At 36.7% G+C, this 25,985-nt stretch overlaps 1 protein-coding gene and 1 long non-coding RNA gene across 2 annotated transcripts; both read left to right on the top strand.

The window, feature by feature from the left end:
- Window positions 1-14,946: 14,946 nt before the first annotated feature.
- On the top strand, window positions 14,947-18,801 carry LOC135226802 (uncharacterized). The gene is made up of 3 exons (XR_010317287.1): window positions 14,947-15,027; window positions 16,186-16,328; window positions 18,667-18,801. It is a non-coding gene; the product is annotated as an uncharacterized LOC135226802 (long non-coding RNA).
- A 3,195-nt stretch (window positions 18,802-21,996) lies between these two features.
- On the top strand, window positions 21,997-24,977 carry LOC135226801 (uncharacterized). Its single transcript, XM_064266493.1, has 3 exons — window positions 21,997-22,126; window positions 23,536-23,722; window positions 24,418-24,977. Exons 1-3 carry the CDS (start codon window positions 22,053-22,055, stop codon window positions 24,727-24,729), a joined length of 573 nt encoding a protein of 190 aa, XP_064122563.1. The 5' UTR covers window positions 21,997-22,052; the 3' UTR covers window positions 24,730-24,977.
- The last annotated feature ends 1,008 nt before the right edge of the window (window positions 24,978-25,985 follow it).

Below are 25,985 nucleotides of genomic sequence, written 5' to 3'. Positions count from 1 at the left end.
AGAATTATTTTCTTAATGGCTTCTAAATTTTACATCACTGCCAATACATAATTACTAGGGCTTAAACTTAGAGATTTAAGTTCCATAAAGGCTTAGTTTAATACAAGAAGGATATCACAAAGCAAAGTCATTATATGTTTACATTTTAAATCAGGAAATATTTCAGAATTATGTTTATATTAGTTTTTATATCGGTTTTGGTGATTGAATATCTTGCTATAATTTTCTTGTGATATAAAGGTAGTCTCCTAAATTTGTATAATTTTGCCATGAAAATAAGGCATCTTATAAATGCTAAAAATCAAATTATTGGAAACTATTAATATAAATAAAAGTTTATATTAAGCAGCAATATTTTCGTGGCATCTCTTCATATTTCAAGACACTGCTGTTACGTAAAGGTTCCAGTTGAATAGTTATTGATCTTTTATAAGGGATTCAGATAGTATATACATTAATAAATTAATTCAATTAAACACTGGCACTTTTAGAAGTCTGTTATTGCTGGCAAGGTAAGACAACTCAGGTATGAGGAATTGCTTTAATTCTTAATGTTATGTTGGTAAGTAAACTTGCACGAGAAATTAAAATAATCATGAAATGTTATTGCTAACAGGATGAGCCAACTCGGCTGTGAAGAATTGTCAAGTTCTTAACCTTATATTAATAAGTAAGTTGCTTGAAGAATTGAAATCAACTAGCCAATATTTTCTTCCACAAAACTATAAATATCTACCAAATCTTTGTTGTAAAAGGATAATTAATTTTTTTAGTGAACTTTTTTGTTATAAAGCTAGTTAGTAATAACGGGTTATTATCATTACCATGTTTCCTGAGTCAAGTCATTTGTGTCTCCTTACTTGTAAGACTTATGAAGGGCTTGGTATTGCATGAAAAGTGTAAATTTGAGTAAGGTTAGGCTAAGGAAGTGAATAGCAAAATTGGAAGAGAATTAAGGGAATTGATAGAAAGGAAAGGAAAGATATTTTGCTCTTTTTGTTGTTCTATATTGTATATCATCGCAATGCACCAGTGAAAGTTTGATTAGTGAAAGGAAGTGAAATCTTAGATAAAACTCTTTGTCTTAAGAAAAATATCTCTCGGGTTCATCTTTGCAGACATATTTTGTTAAGGAAATATATGAGCTGCTTGTTGCTTTTCCTTGTGAAATTTACGGGTATTTTTCCAGTTTATTCGTTTCATAAGTTTCAGCATTTCCATTGCTACAGTGTCTTGACATGTGGAGATATTTAGGTTAAGGTATAATTTTTGTATTGTTTTCCTTACAATTCCCACTGAATGTCAGTTATGTGTTGAAGATTCAATTAGCTCTTATTGTTAAAATGGAGCTTGAAGATTTGAATAATGGGAAAGTGTTGTATTGTAATACTAAAATGTACGTTGATTTTGTAGGACTTCTGTATTATAGCTTTTTGGCTCAGTTCTTATCAAATCAGTTAACCTTCATCAACTAGGTAGGGTAACTAGTACACCATTTATTAGTTCTTAGCACAACAAAGAAAGGATAAAAGCTTAAAAACGTTTAGTCACTAATTTAACAAAATAATAATTAAATGTAGCTTCTTCTTGGCTAAGGTATACCATGTACCAATTACAATCTAATTTAAAATTTTGGGGGAATAGGATACTTGGAGCTATACAAATTTACCCCTTTGGCCAAAGTCTTTAGAATTCTGAAGTAGCAGAAATTATTTGCAATGTTGTTAGCTATATAAAGAGATGGAGATATTAGATATACAGTAGTGCCTCAGGATACGAAATTAATCCATTCTGAAGCGGCTTTCGCAACCTAATTTTTTCGTATCTTGAACCACATTTTACATGTAAATTGCCTAATTCGTTCCAAGCCCAACAAATACACCACAGTAAATTTATAATAAAGCTAAATAGACCAATAAACAATGAAATACAACAATTTGGACCATTCAATGCCTAACATAAACTACATATACTATATGTACCTGTAAATAAAGTGTATTAGTGTACATGGTACAATAAATACTGTACGTACATATGTAGTAAAATGTGGAACCTTACCTTTTGAGTGAGGCGATCTCCGAAAGTGGCGACAGAGGAGGACAAATGGCAGAAAACATGAACACTTAACTTTACGAGACATTCAAAAATGGCAAAAAACATTAACACTAAACTTTACGAAACACATTAACAAATGGCAGAAAACATTAACACTTAACTTTACAAAAAACTTAATATTAAATTTCTTTTTTTGTCTTTTTTTATTTTTACTTTTTTATACTTTACTTTTTACAAAATTTAAATTTTCTGTTTTTCGTATCACTTGGATCTTCCTGTTTGCTTACTACTACTAAAGACCTCTTTAAAAAATAACTATCCAAGGAAGATTGCTTTTGCCTGCTTTTCACAATGTTCCTGAAACGACTCAGGCAAACGTCATCGAACTGCGCAAGCATACGACCTGTGTAAGCCTTTTCGGGGTGTCTCTTTTCTACAAATGATTGCACTTTCTGAAAAGCAGCTAGAGCATCCTTAATTTCTGCCATTGTCATAGGGTCCTCCTCCTCCTCCTCGCTGCTGCTAGAGAACTCTTCTTGAACGACGTTATGTTGCATGGCCTTCAACTCCTTCAGGTCATCCATCGTAAGCTCCTCTTGGTGCTCCTTGAGAAGGTCATTGATGTCGTCCTCATCGACGACCAGCCCATGTACTTGGTGAAAGCAACGATCTCTTCAAGATCTGGTTGCAAAACAGTTTCAGGATCGTCAACTGTTTCTGAATCTGCATCAGCTTCACCCACGTTGAATCCCTCGAAGTCTCGGGCAGATACGACATCAGGCCAGAGTTTCCTCCACGAAGAATTCAAGGTTTGCCTCGAAACCTTCTGCCAAGCTTGATCAATGCGTCGTATACATATGACGATATCGAATTGCTCCTTCCAAAATTCACGCAAGGTGAGGTTTGTGGTATCGGTGATGTCGAAACATCTCTTGAAAAGATGTTTCGTATACAGCTTCTTGAAGTTTGATATCACTTGCTGGTCCATGGGCTGGAGGAGACGGGTGGTGTCAGGCAGAAGATAAAGAACCTTGATGAAAGAATACTCCACTAGGATATCTTCCTCGAGGCCAGGAGGGTGAGCAGGGGCATTGTCCAACAACAACAGACATTCTCTTCCAAGAATTTCTTCACTGTCGGGCCGAAACACTGATTTACTCACTCGGTTAACAAAAGTCTCGTTACCCAGGCTTTCGCATTACCCCTACACATCACTGGAAGCTTCTCCTTTAGCACTTGAAGGCTCGAGGAGTCTCCGAATGATACACAAGTAGGGGCTTGACTTTACAATCCCCACTGGCGTTGGAACATAGTGCGAGCGTAAGCCTGTCTTTCATAGGCTTATACTCCGTGATGTACGTCCGATGAGGCATTTTTTTTCCAAAAAAGGCCAGCCTCGTCACAGTTGAAGACTTGCTGAGAACTGTAGCCTTCCTTGATCATCATCTTGTTGAACGTCGTAATAAAGGCTTCGGCCACTTTCGTGTCCGAGCTGGCAGCCTCCCCATGCCGCACCACTGAATGGATGCCAGTCCGTTTACAGAATTTTTCAAACCACCCACGAGAAGCCTTGAAGCCTGGGGTTGGCGTCGATGTCCCTTCTCCTCCGTCGTCTTCGGCCTGGGCAATCAGATCACCAAAAATAGCACTGGCCTTTTGGCAGATTGCCATCTCGGTTATCGTAACGCCAGCGATTTCTTTGTCCTCAATCCATAGAAGAAGCAGCTTCTCTCCATTTCGTCATGCACTTGGCTCCTCTTGTTGGACAAAATAGTCACGCCCTTAGAAGGTGTAGCTGCTTTGATGGCTTCCTTCTGCTTAAGGATGGTGCCTATTGCCGATGGATTTCGGCCGTATTCCTTAGCGATCACACTCAACCGCATGCCAGCTTCATACTTTTTTATTATCGCCATCTTTGTCTCCATAGAAAGAATCCTCTTCTTTCCGTGAACTTCAGCAACTTTCTTGGGACCCATGACTATAATTAAGTTAATTAAGTTCACACACACACTAACATGAATTTACGTTAACAAACGAAATACGTATATCTGTACGAATGAATTCCGCGTGCGTACGATAACGCTGGTGCGATGAAATGGCCGAAGGACGCCTTTACATAGAGTCATGATGGGATAGATGCTGACCAAAAGGAGAGCAGGATCTCACGGCAGTGACTAGCATCAGGAACCAATGGGAGAGTGGGAGGATGGTGGCGAGTCTACAGATTTAGAGGTACGTGAGTTTTAAAATGGTTCTTGGTGGTCTGGGCGAATCTCGGGACTTTACAGTACACCCTTTCGTAACCTGAAGGATTTTCGTATGCAGAAGTAAAAAAATCTTCGTCATTGCTTTCGTAACTTAGATTTTTCGCAAGTAGGGACTTTCGTATGTCGAGGTTCCACTTACTTTTTAACAATACAAGAAGCTCTGTTTGCAGCACTATGTCTCCCTCAGAAACATTACGTTATGATTATTAGTTAGTTTTTTTTCATACTAATACTACAGATTTTATTCGCTGATGTGAAGTACTTTAGCTCCGTTGTGGATATTGTGGTAAAGCATTTAGGAATTTCCCATATTCCATATTTTCAAAAAGTAGTTTGACGCATTCCCCGAATTTGTCTATTTATTTATCTGTCTTTCTCTTTATCAGTCTATTTACCTCCCTATCAAACTATCTATCTATCTAATTTTTTGGTCTTTAAGCGATATAGATCTCGGTCAACTCATTCGGTGAAGCTTTCAGGGTGTTTAAATATGGCCCTCTCTAAACCAATTGGTTTATTACATTTTAAAATTTTCTAGAATATATGAATCAAATTCAAGCTTAAACTAGGAATTCTCCATTCAATGTCACTGTATATAATTATTTACTAATTACTGTTGCCTTATTTTATACAATATAAATATTCTGAGCTAGAATTTTACGATTTCTTAAGCCTCTATTTTATTTTGTTTTGTACTCTGTCTCTATCAAACATTCTAGTGCTTCATGTTACCAAACGTATTTGGCAAAATTATTAGAAATACTTGTAATTTATTAGTAAAAATTTAATTAATCTACCAATTACTTAGACCTAAATAGTATTATTATTATCATTTATTAGAATCATGAGAATTTGGTTTTTTAATTATAATTAAAAAAGATAGACAATAGCTCTTCCTTTTAAAATCTGCTTGATAAAAGTTGCCAGTTACTTGTTCAAATTAGATATATTTTAATTGGATAGACATTAAAATCGAATTTAAATTTCATAAGTAAGGTCACAGGATTAAAATTAACGCAGTTTTTGTAATATCAAATGTTGTATCGTACGAAGACACTAAACAGTTGCCAGCTACTCTTTTACTTCAGTTATATTTTGTAGTTGTTTTAAATTCCACTAGATGTCATTAGCAATGACCTGTGCGGTGCCTTTTTTAAATATGGCAGCTGGTATAGCGTAGATAGTATGTACTCTAATATTACCGGATAACACTGAAGAATTATATGAAGACTACTTGTTCGCTGAAGTTGTTACTTGCATTTTCTTCAAAAACATCACGTTATTGACATCAGTTCTCCAGATGTGGATGTTACTTGTTTGATTGACCAGTGTGATTGATCTCGATACGAAAAGCATAAGAGGCAAAATATGCATTTAAAATTCACTGCTTTCGTAATTACTTTCGCCTCTTTGTCAGACCTAATGTAGCAAAATTCCTCCTTAATGTATGTATTTTCACTAATTTAGAAAGTAATTAACAATGAATTCTAATGTTGTATCAATTACTCATTTTAAACAAAATTTAATCAAAACTATTTTTTTTTCTCCCGAGAAAATAATCTCGTTTGCCACTCTACCACGTATCTTTAAACTCTACGTACTTTCAATTAAACTCATGATTTCTTGACAATTCTCCTTAGAAAGCAACTGACTTATATCAGCGTTTTGAACAATATTATTCTAAAGTAGATTTTAATATTATGCTTATGATTTACGTATATTAAAAAAAATTACTGAAAATTAAGACAAGCCTGTAACAAGTATAACTAAAATAGTTTCCCCAATCTGGCAGAACATTATTGGAACGTTCGCAGCTGTCAGCCGGCTGTCAAACTACCAGGGTAGGGGGGGCGTGTTCTGCGTCGGGTATTATGTTAGAAATGGACTTTTCCTACAGTATTTTGGTTACTTATTACAATTTAAGGTTTTATTTTATTTATTTATTTTTTGGTTGACTGTAATTATCCTTAGAACTGATATGGTATTGTAAGACGGCGATTCTGGGATGCTACCGCTCATGCGCAGTGTTAAGGCAGCTTTTGGTAGAAAGTGGAGTTTACTTCACTGGGTGGACGCAGCCCCTTGGCTAAGCAACACGGCCTACTAGATTAGGTTAGGTTAGACTGGATTAGGTTAGTATGGTTGCTATTACAATAGGTTTCCTTAGCTAATCTCTTCTTGGCCATACAGCGACATGCCTGTTCTCTCTCCCTGTGTTTTAAACCACACAGGAACCCTTGTTTCAAAGGGTACCCCCATAAAAGTATGGGCAAAATCAATTTCCAGGGTAAAAAATCCATGTGGAGTTACCCTTTACTTTTACCAAAAATACTTACAGGCTACCTCTTGGTCTGTAGTTGCTCTGTGCAGTGTTCTGAATGTGATATTCTGTTGCTGAAGCCTAACCTGGGTGTTCAGGAGAGTGGAACAGCATATATTTCACTGATATTATCGTATAGTAGTTCATTTTCAGAAATTTGAGTGCCTGTGTAGATCTAGGGTACTTATCCGCGGCGGCCTAGACTATGGCAGTTGCTGTTTTTCTATGCAGTTTTACCTACTGAACAAGAATTTTAAGTAATATTTATTCGGACGACTGTAATTAACCGCCCAAGGGCCAGTACTAAACACGGCAAAATACATTGGACGGCCCCCAATCCCTACTGGATGTCGTATCCACGGTTACGTTCCTTGCAGTCCATGCGGACTGCTTCTGTAGAAATACCAGTGCCTGAACTGCAATAGTTTTACTAACAGAATATATTAGTTTTGAGGTGTGTTATATGTATGGTTTTAAACGTGGTGCGCTTCTACCCATGTGCAGTTGATAACCTGTATGTACTGAATAGCCTATTCAGAGATTGGTGTGTATTTCTGCTACTTTGTAACGCAATAGGTGTAGAGCATGCTACTTTATATATGGATAACTGAGACAGGTTTGAAAGGAGACATTCCAATAGGTAGAGGAAGAAGTTAAATTTGGTAAACAGTCTGTGTTTTTGCCTTTGGGCTAAAAGGTTCAGGTACTTTACCAGAGATGGATTTCAAACTTTTTTTTTTTTCCTGTATGCTAAAGTGAAGTTTTTCTTGTCTACACCTTTTCAGGTCTTCAAAAGCAGTTGTAGATTTTTTAATGTTTACATTTATTGAAAAAGCTGTACACTGCTTACAAGTAACAAACTCTTTGGGTCAGCTGTGAGAATTAAGAATGTTAGCTAGGTGGTCTGATTCAACTCCTCTTAATATGTAGTGGCATTAATAATTTCTGCTAAGTTGCAGGCCATTGATGAGCTGACCTGAATACAATACATGAAAACCAGACAAGGATAAGACTGGAAGAATATGACTAGAATAATATACAAAGGAGTATGATATTTGTTATTTGGGAACATGAAAAGGGTTAAGAAAAGACAGCAGAACATTTAGAAGAGCTGACCAAGTCTGCCAGAGAGGACAAATACTCGGCAGATTCAGGGTATGAGGAGGAGGATAATTGCGGGCTGTACTTAGACTTCGTGTGAATTATGAGGACACCGAAGGAGGTGAAGGAGTTCAGTAATGGCCTTAATGGGTTATTGAGGCCCAATACAAACCTCCAAAGCAGCATGAAGAAGCAAATGCCACGGCTGTCTACCATCAGACAGTGAAAAAGGCCCCTCGAAAGCCTCTCAAAACCCCTGAAGTGCCTCCTGAAGAAAGGGAAGATTCACCCCCAGAGGAAATATAACTCCTCTGCTTTGCTGTGTCCGTCAGATTTCTCTTCATTGTTTCATCATTCATCGACAGCAGACGCTACAATTCATCATCAGTTTGTATATCTTCTGTCAACATTGATCACTGGTGGGTACTGTAACCTATTTAATTTACGTAATCTTGGTAGTGAACTTTGAAATAATATTAAAGTATTTAGCTTGAAGTTGAAGGTATGGTATACAGTATAATTTATTTTGTATTTGACAGAGAGTATTATCATTTTTACAGGTATTCTTCATTGTTAGTACATTGTGCTGCACAGCTAATTCATCATCATCATCTTCATTCAGCCCTGATCACTGGTGAGTACCCATATGATTTACGTACTAATCTTAATACAGGAAGGTTAATGAATAAATGGATCTCAGAATGAAAGATTCAAATGTTCATATGCTGCCTTAGGTGAAAGCAGTCTTGGGTCGATGGAGTGAGTATTTTGAGATTACTGAACGAAGCAGGCATGGAAAGGGTTAGTATAAGGTTGAGAATGTTTGTGGATCTGTCTGTTAGTATGTAAGGAGGAAAATTAAGAGGATGACGAATGGAAAGACATCTGCATTTAACAGGATTATTAAACAGATGCTGTGGTGGTAATAGTGTAATTAAATGGCTGACCAGGATTTTAAGGTATATCTGGATAAGGGAATGGTTCCAAAGAAATTACTGGACTGTTTCTTGTATATGGTAAAGGTGATACGAATGACTGACTTACTACACCTGAGGACGTTTTTGTTAGTATTTTAGTTGAGAAAGTAAAACAGAAACAGAACTCTCTTGGAAAGGACACTGTAGGCTTAGACCAGGAAAGATTAGTGTGGATCAAGTGTTTGTTATGAGCCAATTATGTGGAAGTTTGAAGTAAATGAAATAGGTAACTACATCGGCTGGGAAGCAATGTAAACAGTGCTGAAAATGTATGCTGTAGAAAATAAGTTATTGAGAGCAGTAAAGATTCTATAATGGAAAGTGAGGTGTAACATAGAGTCACTGGTTTGGTGAGACAAGAGTTATAATGTCCCAATGAACGTTCAATATCATTATGGATGGAGTTATTCCAGAAGTCAGCGAAAGGAAGGCTGGAATGCGTGCAAAGTTGAAGTTTGCAAGATACAGTACTGATAAGGGATAGAGGAGAATGCTGAGTGTAAATAAGAGTCTAGGACCAAGGTTATGATTGTAAATGGAAAGAAGTATATTGCGTAGAAAATGTTAATATGGAAGGTGGAAAAATGGAAGCGGTTGATTTGCATAAATAATTGAGAATAAACATAACAGATAACAGTAGGATGAGAAAAAAAGATGTGTAACGGGTAGGTATAGTGAGAGAGATATAGCTGGGTGCGTGCTGGTGGTCTGAGAAAGGAATACAAACTTCAATATCTGGTTAAATACTTAATAGATTTGTATGAACTTGAGAGAATTTTGAAGAAGATATGTTTTAGCCACATGAAAAAATTTGTATTGTTTGACGATGTTTTGTTTGCATTGGAGTAAATTCCTTGTAGATTCTTCTTCTTCTTCTAATCTTGTAGTTGTTGTTTTCCTTCTTCCTGTTTTCAGTGGACAGTTGGACGACAGGAAGTCTTTCCCCTACCCACATCCCTCCCCCCTAACCCCTCCCTCCCCCAAACAACATCTCGTCGTGGTGACAGGTATGACAAGACACTTACTGATAACCTGACTGACGCCGTTTGAAGGGTCCTTCCTTCGAAGACGGATCGACAGATGGGTCCTCCTTGGTTCACGAAGATGCAATTTTCACCGGGAGAGACTAATTATTCACTGACGTTCCAAATGTAAAATATAAAAAAGAAGAAGGAATTTTAAATGTCGAGGGGAACGCCGAGTCGAAATCCTCGCTTTATTTATTCAAGCTTCGACTCGCGATGTAGCTAGATTTTTATGCAGTATGCATTGACGTTCGTTTGAAAAACTCAGATTTTTCTTGATTTAATCTTTATGGTACCTACATTTTATTGAATATATATGTAATATATATATTAAAATGTGAAACGTTTATAAGAGGCCATTCACTCGACGTTTTACTAATCCAGCTTTAGTTTTCGAAGTGTTATAGGCACATTCTCTCTCCTCTCTCTCTCGTCCTCTCTATCCTCTCTTTCTCCCTCTCCTCTCTCTCTCCTCTCTCTCTCTCCTTTCAAATTCCCTCTTTCTATCATTACAATCGCTAAGAGTTATTTTTCTCTACTCTATTTTATACCAAATTTATTCGTAAAATTCTCACTATGTATTCTGGTAAGAAATATAATGAATTTCAGCCTAAAATACTATAAAAAATTAGGCTTATTTTGAAACATCGCACTGTAGCAGGCACATACCAAGAGTTTTTTTTTCTTATGGTTGGGGGGTTCATTTTTCCCAAAAACTGGACCTTTTCTTCTATAAATGTCATTGCATGTATAGGTACATACAAGATGAAATACCTGACATTATGGACTTCGAGAAATTTAGGGAGGAGTGGGGAGGGCGTTGGTTTCATTCTACCCATCCCCCGAATCCCCCACTCGGTACAGACCTGTGTTATACTCGTATAGGTACCTCGTCAACGGCGAAAGATCTCGATGACATCCAATGCCTTACGCAGAGGACGTCATTCTTCGTCAGTTTTATTATTCACGTCGTGTGCAAAAGTTTCCCTTGGAGCCTGAAAGCCGCCTTTGTCTTAATCAAGATATTGGCGACAGCTCCCAACTGAAATAATCATTAGGAAGCTCTGTGAGACGCTCACTTCGTCAATAAGTCCGTGAATACTGCCTCTTTTTTTTTTATCATTTGACGAAGGACCAATTGTAGACGGTAGATGTATATAGACGTGAATTATTATTCAAAGAATGTTCAGTGTCCGTAGGACAAGAGCAGAGTATAGAAGAATAACAAACTATGTATTGATATTCAAAAGTGCACTAAGAATATTTTTTTTTTTCAACGAAAAATGGATATAAGAACATGCAAGACATTCTTAGATATTGTATGGATGTATTTGTATATGCTAGTACAGCTTTTCGCTCAAAAAAAAAAAAAAAAAAAAAGTAGGATTCTGAGTTATCACGACAACAATAATCCTTCATACCGTCTGAAAATTGAGGAAAAATGAATTTTACTGTCATAAAATCGATTTAAAAATGCCCTTAGAACGTGAAATTTTTAAAATATATATTATACCTGTCGTATCTGTCCCTTTTTGAGAAATATTCTATGCGTATACTAATCAGTTGCTTCTGTCTTTGCTAGGGAACTTGTTTGTTTGCATTTTTAAAGCAATGTAAAGAAATATGAAAAAAATAAGCCCGGAATATATTAATTTTTGCCTTTTATGGCCTATCCGAGATTGCTCTGAGGTTCCGGATATGGCCATGTATCCGAGATTATACTCTTCATTGTATCCACTACAAGCTCACGCCTGTAGGCCTATATGGCTTCCCTGTAGAGGGATGGAGTATCAGCTTATAGGCCTAACATTTTAGGATTAGAAAATCGGTTTAAATTAAGGGTTGAATATAATTTAGATTAAGATTTTGAAACCAAGGCTTGCTGTTTGCGTTATTGATGAATATCTACATAACGAAATGAACCAGAGAGCATCCGAAGACATGGAGAATCAACTTATAGGCCTAACATTTTAAGATTAAAAAACCGGTTTAAATTACGGTTTAATTATAATTTATAGATTAAGATTTTGAAACCAAGGCTTGCTGTTTGCGTTATTGATGAATATCTACACAACGAAATGAACCAAAGTGCATGCAAAGACGTTAGGAGTTAATAAATAAAAAAAGTTAATATAAAAACCAAACGATGATGAGAAATCCGCTAAACAAATTCAAGATAAAACAGAGGTCAGGAAATAAACAATATGTGGTTGTATATTCATGGCTTATTATATTAATTTCTGCATTTATTAATCAGTCGTGGCAAACAGCATTTGATCTATAGAGCCATGTTGGACGGCTGACCTCGAATCTCTATAGTCTATGATTCATCTTCGGCTACGTACCGCAAACAATGATCTATTCATGATCAGATTCGTCCTAGCTGAAAATGGCTAATCCTCAGCAAGCATTATTTAACCGTCTTTCTAATTTATCATTTCATTAACCAACAGAATCTATTAACTCGACGGTAATGATTGGCTGGAAGCTCTCTTACGAATTAGTTCCCTGCGCATGCGTCCATCCCTGCCACCCAATGGCGTGCTTAGTCTTTGTTATGGGACAGAAAGTCTATCGCAATCAACCATTGCATCGCTCAGTCTGAGTTTTGCAACCACTGAGAGAGAGAGACAGAGAGAGAGAGAGAGAGAGAGAGAGCAAAAAAAAAAAAAATACTTACCCATAGGCCTACGTGACAGTAACGGGCAAGGTTTGTGGTAAGAGAGTTTTTATTATATATATTATTTTTGCTTAGGAGCGCTAATTCCATGAATGGCCGTACATTGTTATATTTGTGATTTGTATTTGTATTTTCTAGAACCGTTGAGTATTGTGGGTTTATTAGATTTATTACGAATATTTTTTTATCATTTTGCTGACTTTCCAGAGGTCTTCGTTGGTCTAATTTAGGAGGTTCCATTCAAGCATCATGATCAGCCCATTTATTTTAAACGTTTTTCATAAATGAACTTATAATTTATCTGGTTGATATTTTATGGAAAAAAAGGACTGTTCTGTGGAGCATATTTTGAACTAACTATATAAACCGTTTAGCATGGTCGCCATAAGTAAGATCGTGTTAGACAAATTATTATATATGTTTTCCATAGATTCTTCAAACTAAGTTCTGTTCTCTCCGTCGTATATACTTTATTTTCATCTATTTTTAATTACACTGCGCTAATTGATTCCCATAATTGTGCTTTAGAGTGAAATAATAGACCTTCTAAAGTCTTTTTCCACTTCTCACCAATGGGGGTTCACTCACAGACTTCGATCCTCACAATAATTGTTCCTCATTTTCAGTATCCTTCCCTCATTTGTTTTAGTTTCAAACAATCTTTCAATCATTAAAAGAGCGAATTTATGGTCTTGTAGACCTCACTAATTCGTCACTGAAGAGACATGGAAATTCATAAATTCTGGAACGGGAGCTTGAGAGCATTGCTTATTCACGTATAATTCACACAGCGTGGTATGGAACCTACATTTTTCTAGGCCTAACGCTGTTTGTGCTGTTAATGAAAACAATAAAATCAGTCAACACAACTTGAATAAAAACAAAAAATCACAGAAGTTGGTTGAATTCGAGATCTAGGCCTATAGGGCTAAGATGGAGTTGCTATAATTAACTATACTAAATAGCATTGGCTCCCTTTAGCGTTAGACCTATAGGCACCCATGCAGGCTTCAGATACATCGGAATTGTTTTAATTTCGTAAGACCTAACCTTAATAATTCTAAAACATTACAGACTCTTAAAACATTATCTAGGGATATGGACGGTGATAATGTTTTCAGTCTTCAATAAATGAGGAAAAAATATCACGGAATATTTTCAGTTAAAATAAATAGAAAAAAAATCACTGGTGAAGCCTTTACTTGCAAAATAATTACGTTACTGATCATGAATTTAATATCTATTACATTTATATATTATATATATAATATATCTATATATATATAAAATATATATATATATATATGTAAAAAGGGGGAATGTACAGACTCATCATTTTTAACTTCCTTAGAGACAGAGAGTCCGAGCGACAGCTTAAGAATGCTGATAACTTTTTTGGGATGGTGTGACATTAAGATCCTTACTAAGCAGGTCAACGATCGTCCCGTAGTTATGGGCGTTCGAGAAGGTGACTTTGAAACCAGTATAGAGTGGTTTCAGGGTGTGGACGAAGAGTGTGAATTCATGCGTCCGTATGAGCTATGTCCGTTCATAATGGCATAGAGAGACTCACGGGGAGGTCTGTGCGAGAAAGGCAGAGCCACGATGGCGTATGCCAAAGAGTTTCCTTTTAAGAGTGCTTGGAGATTCTAGGCTTGAGATGGGTAAGAATTATTGTGCTTTAACCAAAGTTGTGGCTTGACTGTATTTTTGATATTTTGTAAAGATGTTCTATTTCATTTAATCTTTTGACTTTGTCTTTGCAATTGTATATGCTCACTAGTGTGTTCTCCTGTTCTTTTAAACAGGCGGATCTAGTGAGGGGGACTGTGTCCTAGTGGAGGGGACTGTGTGGAGGGAACTATATTTTGGAGAAGGGATAAATGGTGTGACTAATTACTGATTAAGGCTATTAAAATACCTGGGGGTTATCTGTGTGATCTGAACTTTGAGTTATCATTCCATTTAATTATCCTGTAAGAATCTGAGTTATTCAATTAATGCTTTGCTTCCAATAAATGTCTATTTTTGTAATCCATGTCTCTGATTTGATGACCTAATGAAATGGAGGAGAGGTTATCGAGAGAGAGAGAGAGAGAGGTTGCGAGTCGAGAGAGAGAGAGAGAGAGAGAGAGAGAGAGAGAGAGAGTGGGGGGGGCTTTTGCCTATGTCTGAGAGAGAGAGAGAGGGGGGGAAAGTGTTACCAAAAACCCAGCTTGCCTTCCGCTTCTGGCTATCGCTACCAAAGTGGATAACGGGGGCAGTTCCCCTGTTATTATATATATATATATCATATATATATATATATATATATATATATATATATATATATATAATTTTAATCATTATTTCTATAATTTCTTGAGTAACTCATGTGGCTTAGACCTTAGACTTACCTAACTCATAAAAGAGAAAAACTTAGTAAAAGACCTATGAATATTAAAAAAATAAAGAAAAATTCCCACTTTCTTTATTTAAAAATAATCATTACATTGAATAACACAAAACTACATCATTTTTCAGAGTGAATAAAACCAGAAAATGAAAATCGAGTGGCCAGGTTGGCATTGCTTTCTGCTCATAGCTCTAAGTACAAGTTCAGGTGAGACTAATTAGTTATTCAAATATCTATATATCTATATATATATATATATATATATATATAATATATATATGCAAAATAAAAACACTGTATCGTGCTTCTAATAAATCAATAGAGGGATCCACCCAGTAATATCCTTGTTTATCTACATAATATATTTATACAAATATAGTTATATAGATAAACAAGGATATTTACTGTGGATCCCTCTATTGATATATATATATATATATAAATATATATATATATATCTTTATATATATATATATATATATATATATATATATATATACATATATATATGTATATATATATACATATTCCTGGTACACATTTTTTCCTTAGTAATCGCCATCTGCCATTTATACAAGATTTCTTTGTGAACTTATTTTTATATCTCTTCAGTCTGCTAAGTAAAGGACAAGAAGTCGAAAGGCCTTTACAGAACTCCGTCATTTTTCTTTCCTTCGTGAATTTTGTCTTTATAGATATTTACATATTCATCATGTTCCATATTTTCGTGATTCAGTTATATATCTATATATATATATATATATATATATATATATATATATATATATATATATTTGGGTATATGTATATGATATATATTATATATATATTTATATAATAATTATACTATATATAATATTTATATATATATATATATAATTTTATATATATAATATATATCTGCTTATGTCACTGGATGGACATGTGACTATTTATGCAGCTAAGGCCACTGGAAAAATACAAGAATGAGTACGGAGCGCTACCATGTTTTATTTCAACTAACACAAAAGCGCTTGGTGCTCCTCTTTTATTTTTCCTGTGGTCTTAGCTGAATATATATATATATATATATATATATATATATCTATATATATATATATATATAAATTTAAATGAATTTGATGAGAGAAGTGAATAGCTGAGTAAATTTAAGCTCAGATTTGCTAGATCCGTTGACATAATTGCCCGATTACAACGGCAGGTGTTGATATTCTTTATACAACCATTAATGTAATTATCCCAAGAACTGTAAAGAATCATGTTATTATGTAATGAAATAAAGACTAATTTCCCTCCCTCACGGAAGAAAGAATATAGATTGTTCATACATAAGAATTAATCTTTTCTCTTCAATATCAACTCCAGTTTTGACAGCACAGTTTGGTGAGACTAGAGATGGTACTAACGAAATCACACCGGTTGTGTTATCGATTGCTTACCTCTGGCGTAACTGCTCCTATCTCCTCTTCACTGACGGCGAGACCTCGGGCTATGGAGCCCTGGCCAAGGTAATTTGTGAACTATAAATAAGCCTAATCTTTTTCAGAATGACAAAATATAATAGGCGCCCCTCTACTTAGATACGAGTAAAAGTTCATTTTGTTCGTACAAGTACTATTATTTATGGCTTTTCAAACTAAACCCCAAGTATGTTACTGTATTTTATATTGAGTATTTTATCAACACAAATGATATATGAGACCTAACATTAAATTATAATACAGTAAATGCAAAATACACGTACAGTCTTCTTACCCTTGAAGCATCTACTTCATCGTCTCCTCCTTCGGCAACGAATTCTTTGGGAAGGAGGCTTCCTTCAGCGAGGAGGTGGAGAGGTTCTTGAAGTTGGATTTTCTTTTCTTTCCATCATATAAGATACGATAATACTGGATAACATGATAATTGACTGTTGTTGCTACTTTTGAGAATCTTTCAACTTTGGGGTCCTGATTCGCAAAAGCAGTCAACACTTTTTTTCTGTGAATTTTGTTTCAAACTTCTTTATGGGAATAACTTCTTCGTCAAGTTCATCTGTTGTTGTTGTTGTTGTGCCAGTTCCATCAAATCCTCATTCAGCGCCTCAGTGGCGTGGTCGGTTTGGTCTTGGCGTGCCACCTCTGTGGCTGCGAGTTCGATTCTCGGGCATTCCACTGAGGTGTTAGAGATGTGTAATTCTGGTGATATAGAAGTTCACTCTCGACGTGGTTCGGAGGTCACGTAAAGCCGTTGGTCCCGTTGCTGAATAACCACTGGTTCCGTGCAACGTAAACACACACACACACACAAAACTATTCTATTGACTGTCAAATAGCTCATGAAAGCCCTCTTCCCTTATGTCAAGGTTTAACTTTTCACATTTGTCAACGAGACTGTTAACTAATCCCTTTTCCTGCTCTTAATTAAACCCTCTGAAGTCATTTACAAACTGTGGGCATAAGGCCTTCCATACTCCATTCATGTTGATCACAAGCTCACGCCATGCAGCATCAATGTTCTTTACACAATTGTACAAGTAACCCTTCCATAAGTCACGTAAGGTCACATCTGTCATTTTTCTCATGTGACGGTGAGTGTAGTATTTTTTGAAATTTGCTGTTACGCCCTGATCCATTGGCTGAATGAGTGAAGTTGTACTAGGTGGCAAATAAAGAACTTGAACATCCTAATGGAAATCATCTAAGTGTTGTAGGGTGACCAGGAGCATTGTCCAATATTAGGAGAATCTGAAATGGAATGTTATTCTCTCAGACTCTCTGCAGTACAGTTTGACTTCGGGGATAAAATGATGGAAAAACTAAGTAGTCCTCAAGTACAGCAAGAGTCAACCACGCTTTCTTATTGGCCATCCAGATTACGGGTAGAGAACTTTTTGTGATATTTTTCAGTGCCCGTAAATTTGCTTCCAGATACACGAGGAGAGGTTTTAGCGTCATGTCTCCCGAACAATTACCACCTAGCTGTGACGTTAGCCTATCTTCGCTGCCTTAATCCTTGCATTATCTTCTCTTCACGGCTGATGTACATTCTGTCTGGCATTTTATTCCAGAAAAGCCCTGTCTCGTCTATATTAGAAATTTGCTGGGGTATAACCACTTTTATCTGTGTTTCCTTGAGCGTCTCTGAGAAGTTTGTAGACTTCTGCTTTGTCGACTGGCACTCTCTGCCTCACAGCAGCAGTTTCCACAGTTAATGGCGGTGGGTCTGGCCTTTTACGAAAAGGTAAATCTGCAAGACAGCAGCTGTCCTTTTAGTCGCCTTTTACGACACGCAGGACCTACTGTGGTAGTATTCTTACACCCTTACCACAGGAACCAAATGTTGATTTTTAGAAGATCCTCTTCATTCAGATAATTTTGGGATTTTGATTCGAATGAATCAAGTCTTGATAGAGAAAGAGCAGTTTATCCTAAAACTGTTCTAAATACATACTTATTTATGTACTCATCAGGTTAAGGCACGCCATTGTTTTTAGTAGTATGATATAAAACCAATTGCACTATAATGAAGGAATTAAAGAATCATTACCGTAAATATTGGCCTAACCAAAGTTTAGACATTGTATGTCATGAATAAGGAATCGTAGTCGTTACATGATATAAAGAAAGTAATAAAGGCAGTAATCAGTGAAGATTTCCGTGGCATAGTTCTGTATTGATAATTGTCAAAGTTATCATATTTATATTGACCAGTGAATGAACTAGTATTAAAACATTTACTTTCATGTGAGAAAGTTACTAATTTATGACAAGAATTTGCCATAGGCGATAGGCAGGCCTACAATACATATACAATATTCATTTATTCATAGGCCTAGCTTTGTTTATACTTTATTCATATCCACAGGACATGGCCAAGTCACTGGAGTTCCAAGGGACAGCCCTATTCGACAACTCTGCCGAAGGAACCAGCGACAATTTCACCGTCAGCGACAGAATGACAAGTGTCGCCAGAGAGGTGAGTTTCTCTCTCTCTCTCTCTCTCTCTCTCTCTCTCTCTCTCTCAGCCTATGGAGTGACCAGTGCAGTATTTGCTTTTTCTCCGGTGCCCGCAGATACGACTTCGCTTCCATTGCGTCATAGTCGTCGTGGTGAGCGACAGCCTGGATTTCCTGGAGTCCTTCGCCGAGTCGTCCTTGAGAGGACGCCTCCTGTCGGGGACGTCCACTCTGATTGCAGTTGGTCGTCTGCGCCCTCAGGATGTGGAGGCCCTTTCAGCTCACTGGACCTTTTCCATGTACAATGCGCTCGTCTTCGCTCCAGAATCCCCCGGCGGGAAATCTTCCGACAGGAAATCCTCCGGCGGAAGCTCCAAGAGGTTTGACAGCCTCTGTCTTATCTCCAGGAATCCCTCGATTACAAAGTCTTATATGCTATATCAGCGATATACAAGGAATATGGACGTATGAAAAAGCTATTTATCCATTATCCCAACCTATTTCAGATGGAACTTGTACTACCATATGCCTTTCACTGCCTCCGGCAGGCGGTGGGTCAGATTAGGCCACTGGCACCATCCCGGCGGTCTAATCTTGCAAGAGGACCGGCCCCTGCTCCCAAAAAAGTTCTCCAAGTAAGGCAACACAACCACAAAGCTCTTCTCCTACCTACACTTCCTTTATCTCACAAGTAATTATATATGTCAACATAAAATCACAATATTACTCCACAATTCATATCTAGTGCCATAAGGTTTGGAATTTTGAATTTATCAATTATTGAGGAGGAAATCTTGTTTTGAAAATTCAGATTTTCAAAAATACCGTTATGTAAATGGTCAGCATTGGAATATGCTAGAGAGAGAGAGAGAGAGAGAGAGAGAGAGAGAGGAGAGAGAGAGAAAAAAAAAAAATAAATTCTTCCAACAGCTTGTATGGTGCAACCGTCAACTTCACCGCACTGCCTTACAGGCCCTACTGGATGGAAGAGACGAACTCCCATGGCGACAAAATCTACACAGGCTCTGACAAACTGATGCTGGATGCCATGGAATCGACCCTCAACTTTACCGGGAGGCCTTTGGAGGTCACGACCTGGGATGAGGTGAAGGGAATAGTAATATGTAGTACTATTATAGGCTTCTGAAATGTATAAAATTCTCCAACTATCGAAGGTCCCATCTTGGGATAAAGTGATGAGAATGTTGTTTATTGGCTAACAGCGTACGTACGGTATTCTCCACGTTTTGAAGGTCTCACCTTTAGACTAAGTGAGGGGACTTCTATTTATTAGCTTGTGTACACTATTCTCCACATTCTTAAGGTCTTCATCTTTTGGATTAAGTGGGAAAATAATATTTATTAGCCTTTTAATGTGCGAATCTACGTCATACTAACTTGTATAGTAAGTCTTGCATAACTCTACCAAGAAGTCTACAGTATTTTGGACTTTGTTCTAATACAGTTCTGTATGTTAATTCTTTCACCCAGATTTTCTTTTTATAATGGAGCACCACTTCAAATAGTCTTTAATTGGGATTTAATTGTTTATTGTGGGAATTTCAGTACGTAAATTTTTGGTTAAATAAAGTTATGTCCAAAATTCCAGTCCTCAAAACATTTCTTACAGATATCTTACCATTTTAGTTACTGTCATTTACTACCCCAATAATGATCTTATCTTTCAAGCGTTACAGTAATGTACGTACCTCTTTCCCTTCGATAAAATTAAGGAATAGGAAAGTTATTTGTAATTACAGATGCGTTACGGATTGACTAAACCACTTCTGTTATGGATTGTCCTATGATGATAGTATCTTAAATTTAATGGCATCTAATTCTAAATGTCTTCACAAGTATAGTTACATAACATTTTAACAAAATCATTGCTGTTACGGATTGTCCAATAATTACAAGTCTAAGTCTAATTCTAGACACCTTTACAGGTATTGCTATGTAAGACAGTTCAATTAATATAGTCCAATTAATTCTAAACGTCTTCAGAGGTATAGTTACGTAAGACTATCCAATGGTTACAGTCTGTCAGGTCTAATTAAGTCTAATTCTAAACTTCATAGGTATCGTTGCGTGAGATTGTCTAATCATTACAATCTTATCAGTCAAATAGGCATCTTTGCAGGTATAATTATGTAATGTTTTGACAATTTCATTGCTATTACAGAATGCCTGATGACTATAACGTTTTCAAGTCTAACTCTAGACATTTTCTCAGGTAGTTCAAAAGGTAACAGAACGTAAAGCCTGGTTTTCACCTATCATTCACGCCGTGTACCAGTCAAGGCTGAAGAGATTCGATTACACGAGGACTTATGAACACGACATCAACATCGCCTTCGTCATGGCTAAACCGGTTCCTGAGCCTAAGTGGCAGAGTCTGTACTACCCTTTAACTAATGAAGTTTGGCTCTGTATCCTGGGATCGTCTGTGATAGCTTGCATAGGACTGATTGGGGTAGGTCAGTGTGATCAGAAAATTGATTCATAGACTGAAGAACAGTAGGCCTAGTCCACACTGTTTGACTCTGTGCACATGAATCGCTTCTAATGTTGGTTGATTTTAATCAGAAAATGGATTTATAGATTGAAGAACAGTAGGCCTAGTACACACTTTTTGACTCTGTGCACATAAATCGCTTCTTATGTTGGTTGATTTTAATCAGAAAATGGATTTATAGATTGAAGAACAGTAGGCCTAGTCCACATTCTTTGATTCTATGCAAATGAATCGCTTCTTATGTTGGCTGGTTTTAATCAGAAAGTAGATTTATAGACTGGGGAACAGTATAAACACAGTCCACATAATCGCCCTTTTCTAAGTAAATTTCTTCTCAGGTCATCAGAGGCTCAGAGAAGCTACAAGACCTCAAGAAACACTCCTCTGAACTTGTCATTTTGGACTTACTGGGGACACTCTTGGGTCAAGCGCTAAGCAACCGTCTGCCAGAGACACCTTCCACCAGAGTCTTGTTGCTGATTTGGTTGGTATTTGCTTTCATCGTGGGATCAGTTTACAGGGGGAATTTGATGGCTTTTCTTATTGCACCCAGATACCCACCGAGGCCTGAGACTCTGGAGGAACTGACGAAAGTTGTTCAAAGGTACTAATTCCTCCTCCATATGATGAATTTTATGCCTATTGCATGGTAATACGTAGCATAGGCAACTCGGTCCTCATATTTCACGGTACTATATTTTGACCTCCTTCCTCAGGATAACGATGCCCAGCTTTGGAAATCCCCTTCGGGAAATCCTGAGGAACTCTGAAACGGAGTCGATGAGGACCCTGGGCAACATGATGGAATTGGGGTATGAAATCGAAGAAGGCCTCAGACTTACACTGGAGAAAAAGTAAGGAGAGTATTTTCAAGTTGTATTAATTCTCAGTTAGTTTTGTTCATATATTTTTCTTATTGTTTCATAATTATTTTTTCTGTATATTTATTTTTAATACTTTCAATTTTTATTTTTTATTGCTTATAGTTTTATAAGAATGTTATTTCAAAGTATTGTTGCTCATACTATTTCATTTTTCTAAAGGACTTCAAAGACAATATAACATCCTTATACAAATAGTGAGGAGATTCAGAATACTGCATAGTCACTGCAGTCACTTTTACTCAAATATTTAAATAATTCCAGAGCCAATCTCAGGCTGACTCACTGTATACTAAGAGTGATATTAGCTGCCATGCATTTTACAGTACCGAGTAGGACAAAGCTACGTCAAGAAAATAAGAATATGGAAAAGTAATTTAATTTAGAGTCTTCAGTGAAGTTTGTCTCATCAATTTAGGCCAAGGGTCAGAGGTCACTGATTAAATTCTCTCCTAGTAAAATGGACATCTGCCAATCAACCTTGGTGTCTATAAGTGTTATACAGGGTAGACTTTAATGCTCTCATTTTCAGATTTCAGATTTATTGTCCCACGAGTTCTTGAGAAACGTTGGAATTTAATGTACCTTATATAAACCAAGTTATAGATTCTGTAAGTGTAAAGGAGACAGCTGCGCCGAGATATTGTTTATTTATGTAAGTTTTTTACTAGACACTATAGACAATGGCATATATAAATGTGTAAGACAGTGCAAGTGAGATCATTTGAGAAACTTACTGAGACCTTTAGAAATTTACTGGCTGTCATTTATGTTTTTACTTTTATCCCCTAGACCTAGAGGTTGGTACTAAACATGGCAGAAGCCCCCAATATTGCAGTTTTTAACACCAGCCCCTCGGGGATGAGAACAGAAATATAAACAATAGACGGCTAATTTCCCACCAACTCCGTAAATTTCTCAAATTATCTCGCGTGTGCTGTATTATATACATATCCCATTTTCTATATCATTTAGAAAAGTACCCATTTTCTATATCATTTAGAAAAATACCCATTTTCTATATCATTTAGTCAGAAAAATACATTGACGATATCGTAGCATGACCGTCTCCTTTACACTTACCATGGCTTCAGTATTCTCAAATTATCTCGCGTGGGCTGTATTATATACATATCCCATTTTCTATATCATTTAGTCAGAAAAATACATAGACGATATCGTAGCATGACCGTCTCCTTTACACTTACCATGACCCTTCAGTTTTATTATTCTGAGTATATTGGAAGGACCTTGACATTTGCCATAGTTGGCCTAACCCTGAAAACAGCTAATAGACCTCAAGAAACACGGAGGAAGTCAGAGCGCCCCGTAGCCTAACCTTGAACTGGAGGAAAGCTACAGTTTGCTCTCTTGGCTCACAGATACCCCCACTTCGGCTCGCTGCGTTTCCTTCAGTACGATGTTGCATATCGTTACACGGAGGCTGACGGGACGTCACCGCTGTATGTGGGCAGGGAAACGATCATGCCCATCTACAACGCTTGGCCCATACCCCACGATGCCCCTTATAAAAATGATTTAGATTTTGTCATATTGGCTTTGATTGAGGTGAGTGGAACACGTTAGTCTAATTTTAGTCAGTGTTCATAATATAAGCTTTTTAGTAGTTTATCCGATCTGAGTCTTGACAAGAACATTAGAATGAAGACAAAATATGATCTGGAATCTATTACGAAAGAGGAGGAATATATGGGATTTAGGAATCTCTTTATGGTGGCTTTTGTTGACAGTGAAAAGGAATTTGATGACAACCACACACCCGTGTTGTGGAAAATCTTGCATCACTAAGATATTCCAGTAACATATAAGAGTTACAAAGGTTGCTGAATATAATGTATCTGGTATCTTTGAGATAACGAACGGGAAATTCGCCAAAATGAGTAGGTAAACAAGTAAAAATAAATTGAAAACTTCCTGATAATACGTCTATGCAACTCTTCCAGCATGTGATAGCACAGCGATGCCCGCCACACAAATTTCAAGTATTGGACATATTTACATAACCACAATTCTGGATAGTCACAGCCATCTCTTTAGGAAAAAAAAATTAGCAAGGTTATGTACACTTTTAGAGAAAGCAACGTTAGTTCCATCGGATTTTATAAAATTCATGATTTTATTTTTATCAATATCTGGAAACAGGTTACGTGATGACCCTTTTAAGGAAAAAGCCTTTTGCATTTCACTATCCCATAATTCATAGTTTCTCTGTAACCTAACCCTCCCCCTACCATCTCCCTCAGGGAGGCATCTATGACAAGTGGATGGAAGACTGGCTGGAAGAGGCTAAGAGAGTTGGTCGACAGAGCCGCAGGAGGCAAAAGCTGGAAGCAGGCGCTCGCCTGGAAAGCTGGACGGGCGACTTCCCTACAGAAGCCGCAAATACTATGGAGCTGAGGGCTCTCAACATCGTCCATTTCCAGGGGCCCCTGATGCTCTTGGCCCTAGGCATGGTTTTAGGGGGTGTGGCCTTCTTCGTTGAGAGCTTCAGCATTTGGTATTCGTCTGCCAAGGACTTAAGGGTTAGGCTGAGAGGACAAGATATGGAGAAATGATCTTAGGGCTACTTGAAATGCAACGCTGTTTATTAGCCCATGTCTAGTCTATATTTTGGCTTGTGAATGAATTATCACAGGAAATACTGCTGTAAAATGTGTCACTTACTCATTAACCTACTAGGCATTCAAATATTCAATATTTCATGAATGGTTAACCAATTTTAATCGTTAATTACCTTCTGTAGAATAGTACTAATAATGGCCCATAATATTTCGTAATCTGAAACCTTGATGTTACGTTGCATAACAGAAAGACATGAATTTTTGTTTCATTTTCGAAATACAGCACCCCAAAAACCAGTAGGATGGGTCACCAGTAAGAGAAAAGCAAGACAATATTGTAATATTATAACCTTGAGCATCCATGGGGGCATAATGCTAGCAGCTCCACCCCCTAAACATACATGCTGAAAACCACAGAGGTAGCACCTACTCTAGGTACTTCCTAGAAGGAGTATATATAATATAATTTATTACATCCTGATTCATATTCTAGTATTGAATTTATACTTTGTATTCCTATTTGGTGTTATATTAAGAAGATTGCTTCCCAGTTAAGTTTGGGTTAATCTTAAGCAAAGTGTTGACCTCAATTTGGTAAGGTCGTTATGCTTAGTGATCTGATATTAGCACGTGATCAAATATAATTCTTTCCAATCTATGCTATAGAATAGCCAGTATTACAAATACACCTGTCTAGTACATAGCTTAATGACAAACGGATTATGAAATGCCTATATCCTGTAACTGTAAGGCTTTATTGTATACCGTGATAGTTCTGGTAATTTATTAGTGTTTGTCATATTTTTCTTGTATCCTGGTAATATGTGAAATAAAAAGTATTAAATTTATTTTCTTTTGGCAATGATATAGATAGGGGTCTTTTGCAATATGGAAATCTATATCCTTACTTTTATCATATACAAAAATGATTTTCAGCTCAAAGCCAGAAAATTCATAGGTATTAGTCGTAGTAAATATGAAATAAGTGGAAGGTAGAGTTCATTATGATGATGGACTTGCTAATAATACCCAGATTGTTAAAAAAAAAATATCCACAATTATATATTAAAAATATATTTCTATGTAAAAATAGAACAAAGACTTTCGAACACCTAAACGGTGTTCCTCATCAGCGTTCAGGTGTTCGAAAGTCTGTTCTATTTTACATAGAAATATATTTTTAATACATAATTGTGGATATTTTTTAACAATTTGTTTTCACGAGACTGTGAATTTCTTAACAATACCCA

Source organism: Macrobrachium nipponense, chromosome 15 (assembly GCF_015104395.2).
Source record: "Macrobrachium nipponense isolate FS-2020 chromosome 15, ASM1510439v2, whole genome shotgun sequence".
In the NCBI taxonomy this organism is placed as follows: domain Eukaryota; kingdom Metazoa; phylum Arthropoda; class Malacostraca; order Decapoda; family Palaemonidae; genus Macrobrachium; species Macrobrachium nipponense.
This window is presented reverse-complemented; position numbering and strand designations above follow the sequence as displayed.

Bases quoted from the DNA above. Each gene is read 5' to 3' on its own strand.
- LOC135226801 (XM_064266493.1), top strand. From the start codon at position 22,053: ATGAGGACCCTGGGCAACATGATGGAATTGGGGTATGAAATCGAAGAA. The intron at 22,127-23,535 runs GTAAGGAGAGTA...CTTGGCTCACAG, and splicing joins AGACTTACACTGGAGAAAAA to ATACCCCCACTTCGGCTCGC. The intron at 23,723-24,417 runs GTGAGTGGAACA...CATCTCCCTCAG, and splicing joins TCATATTGGCTTTGATTGAG to GGAGGCATCTATGACAAGTG.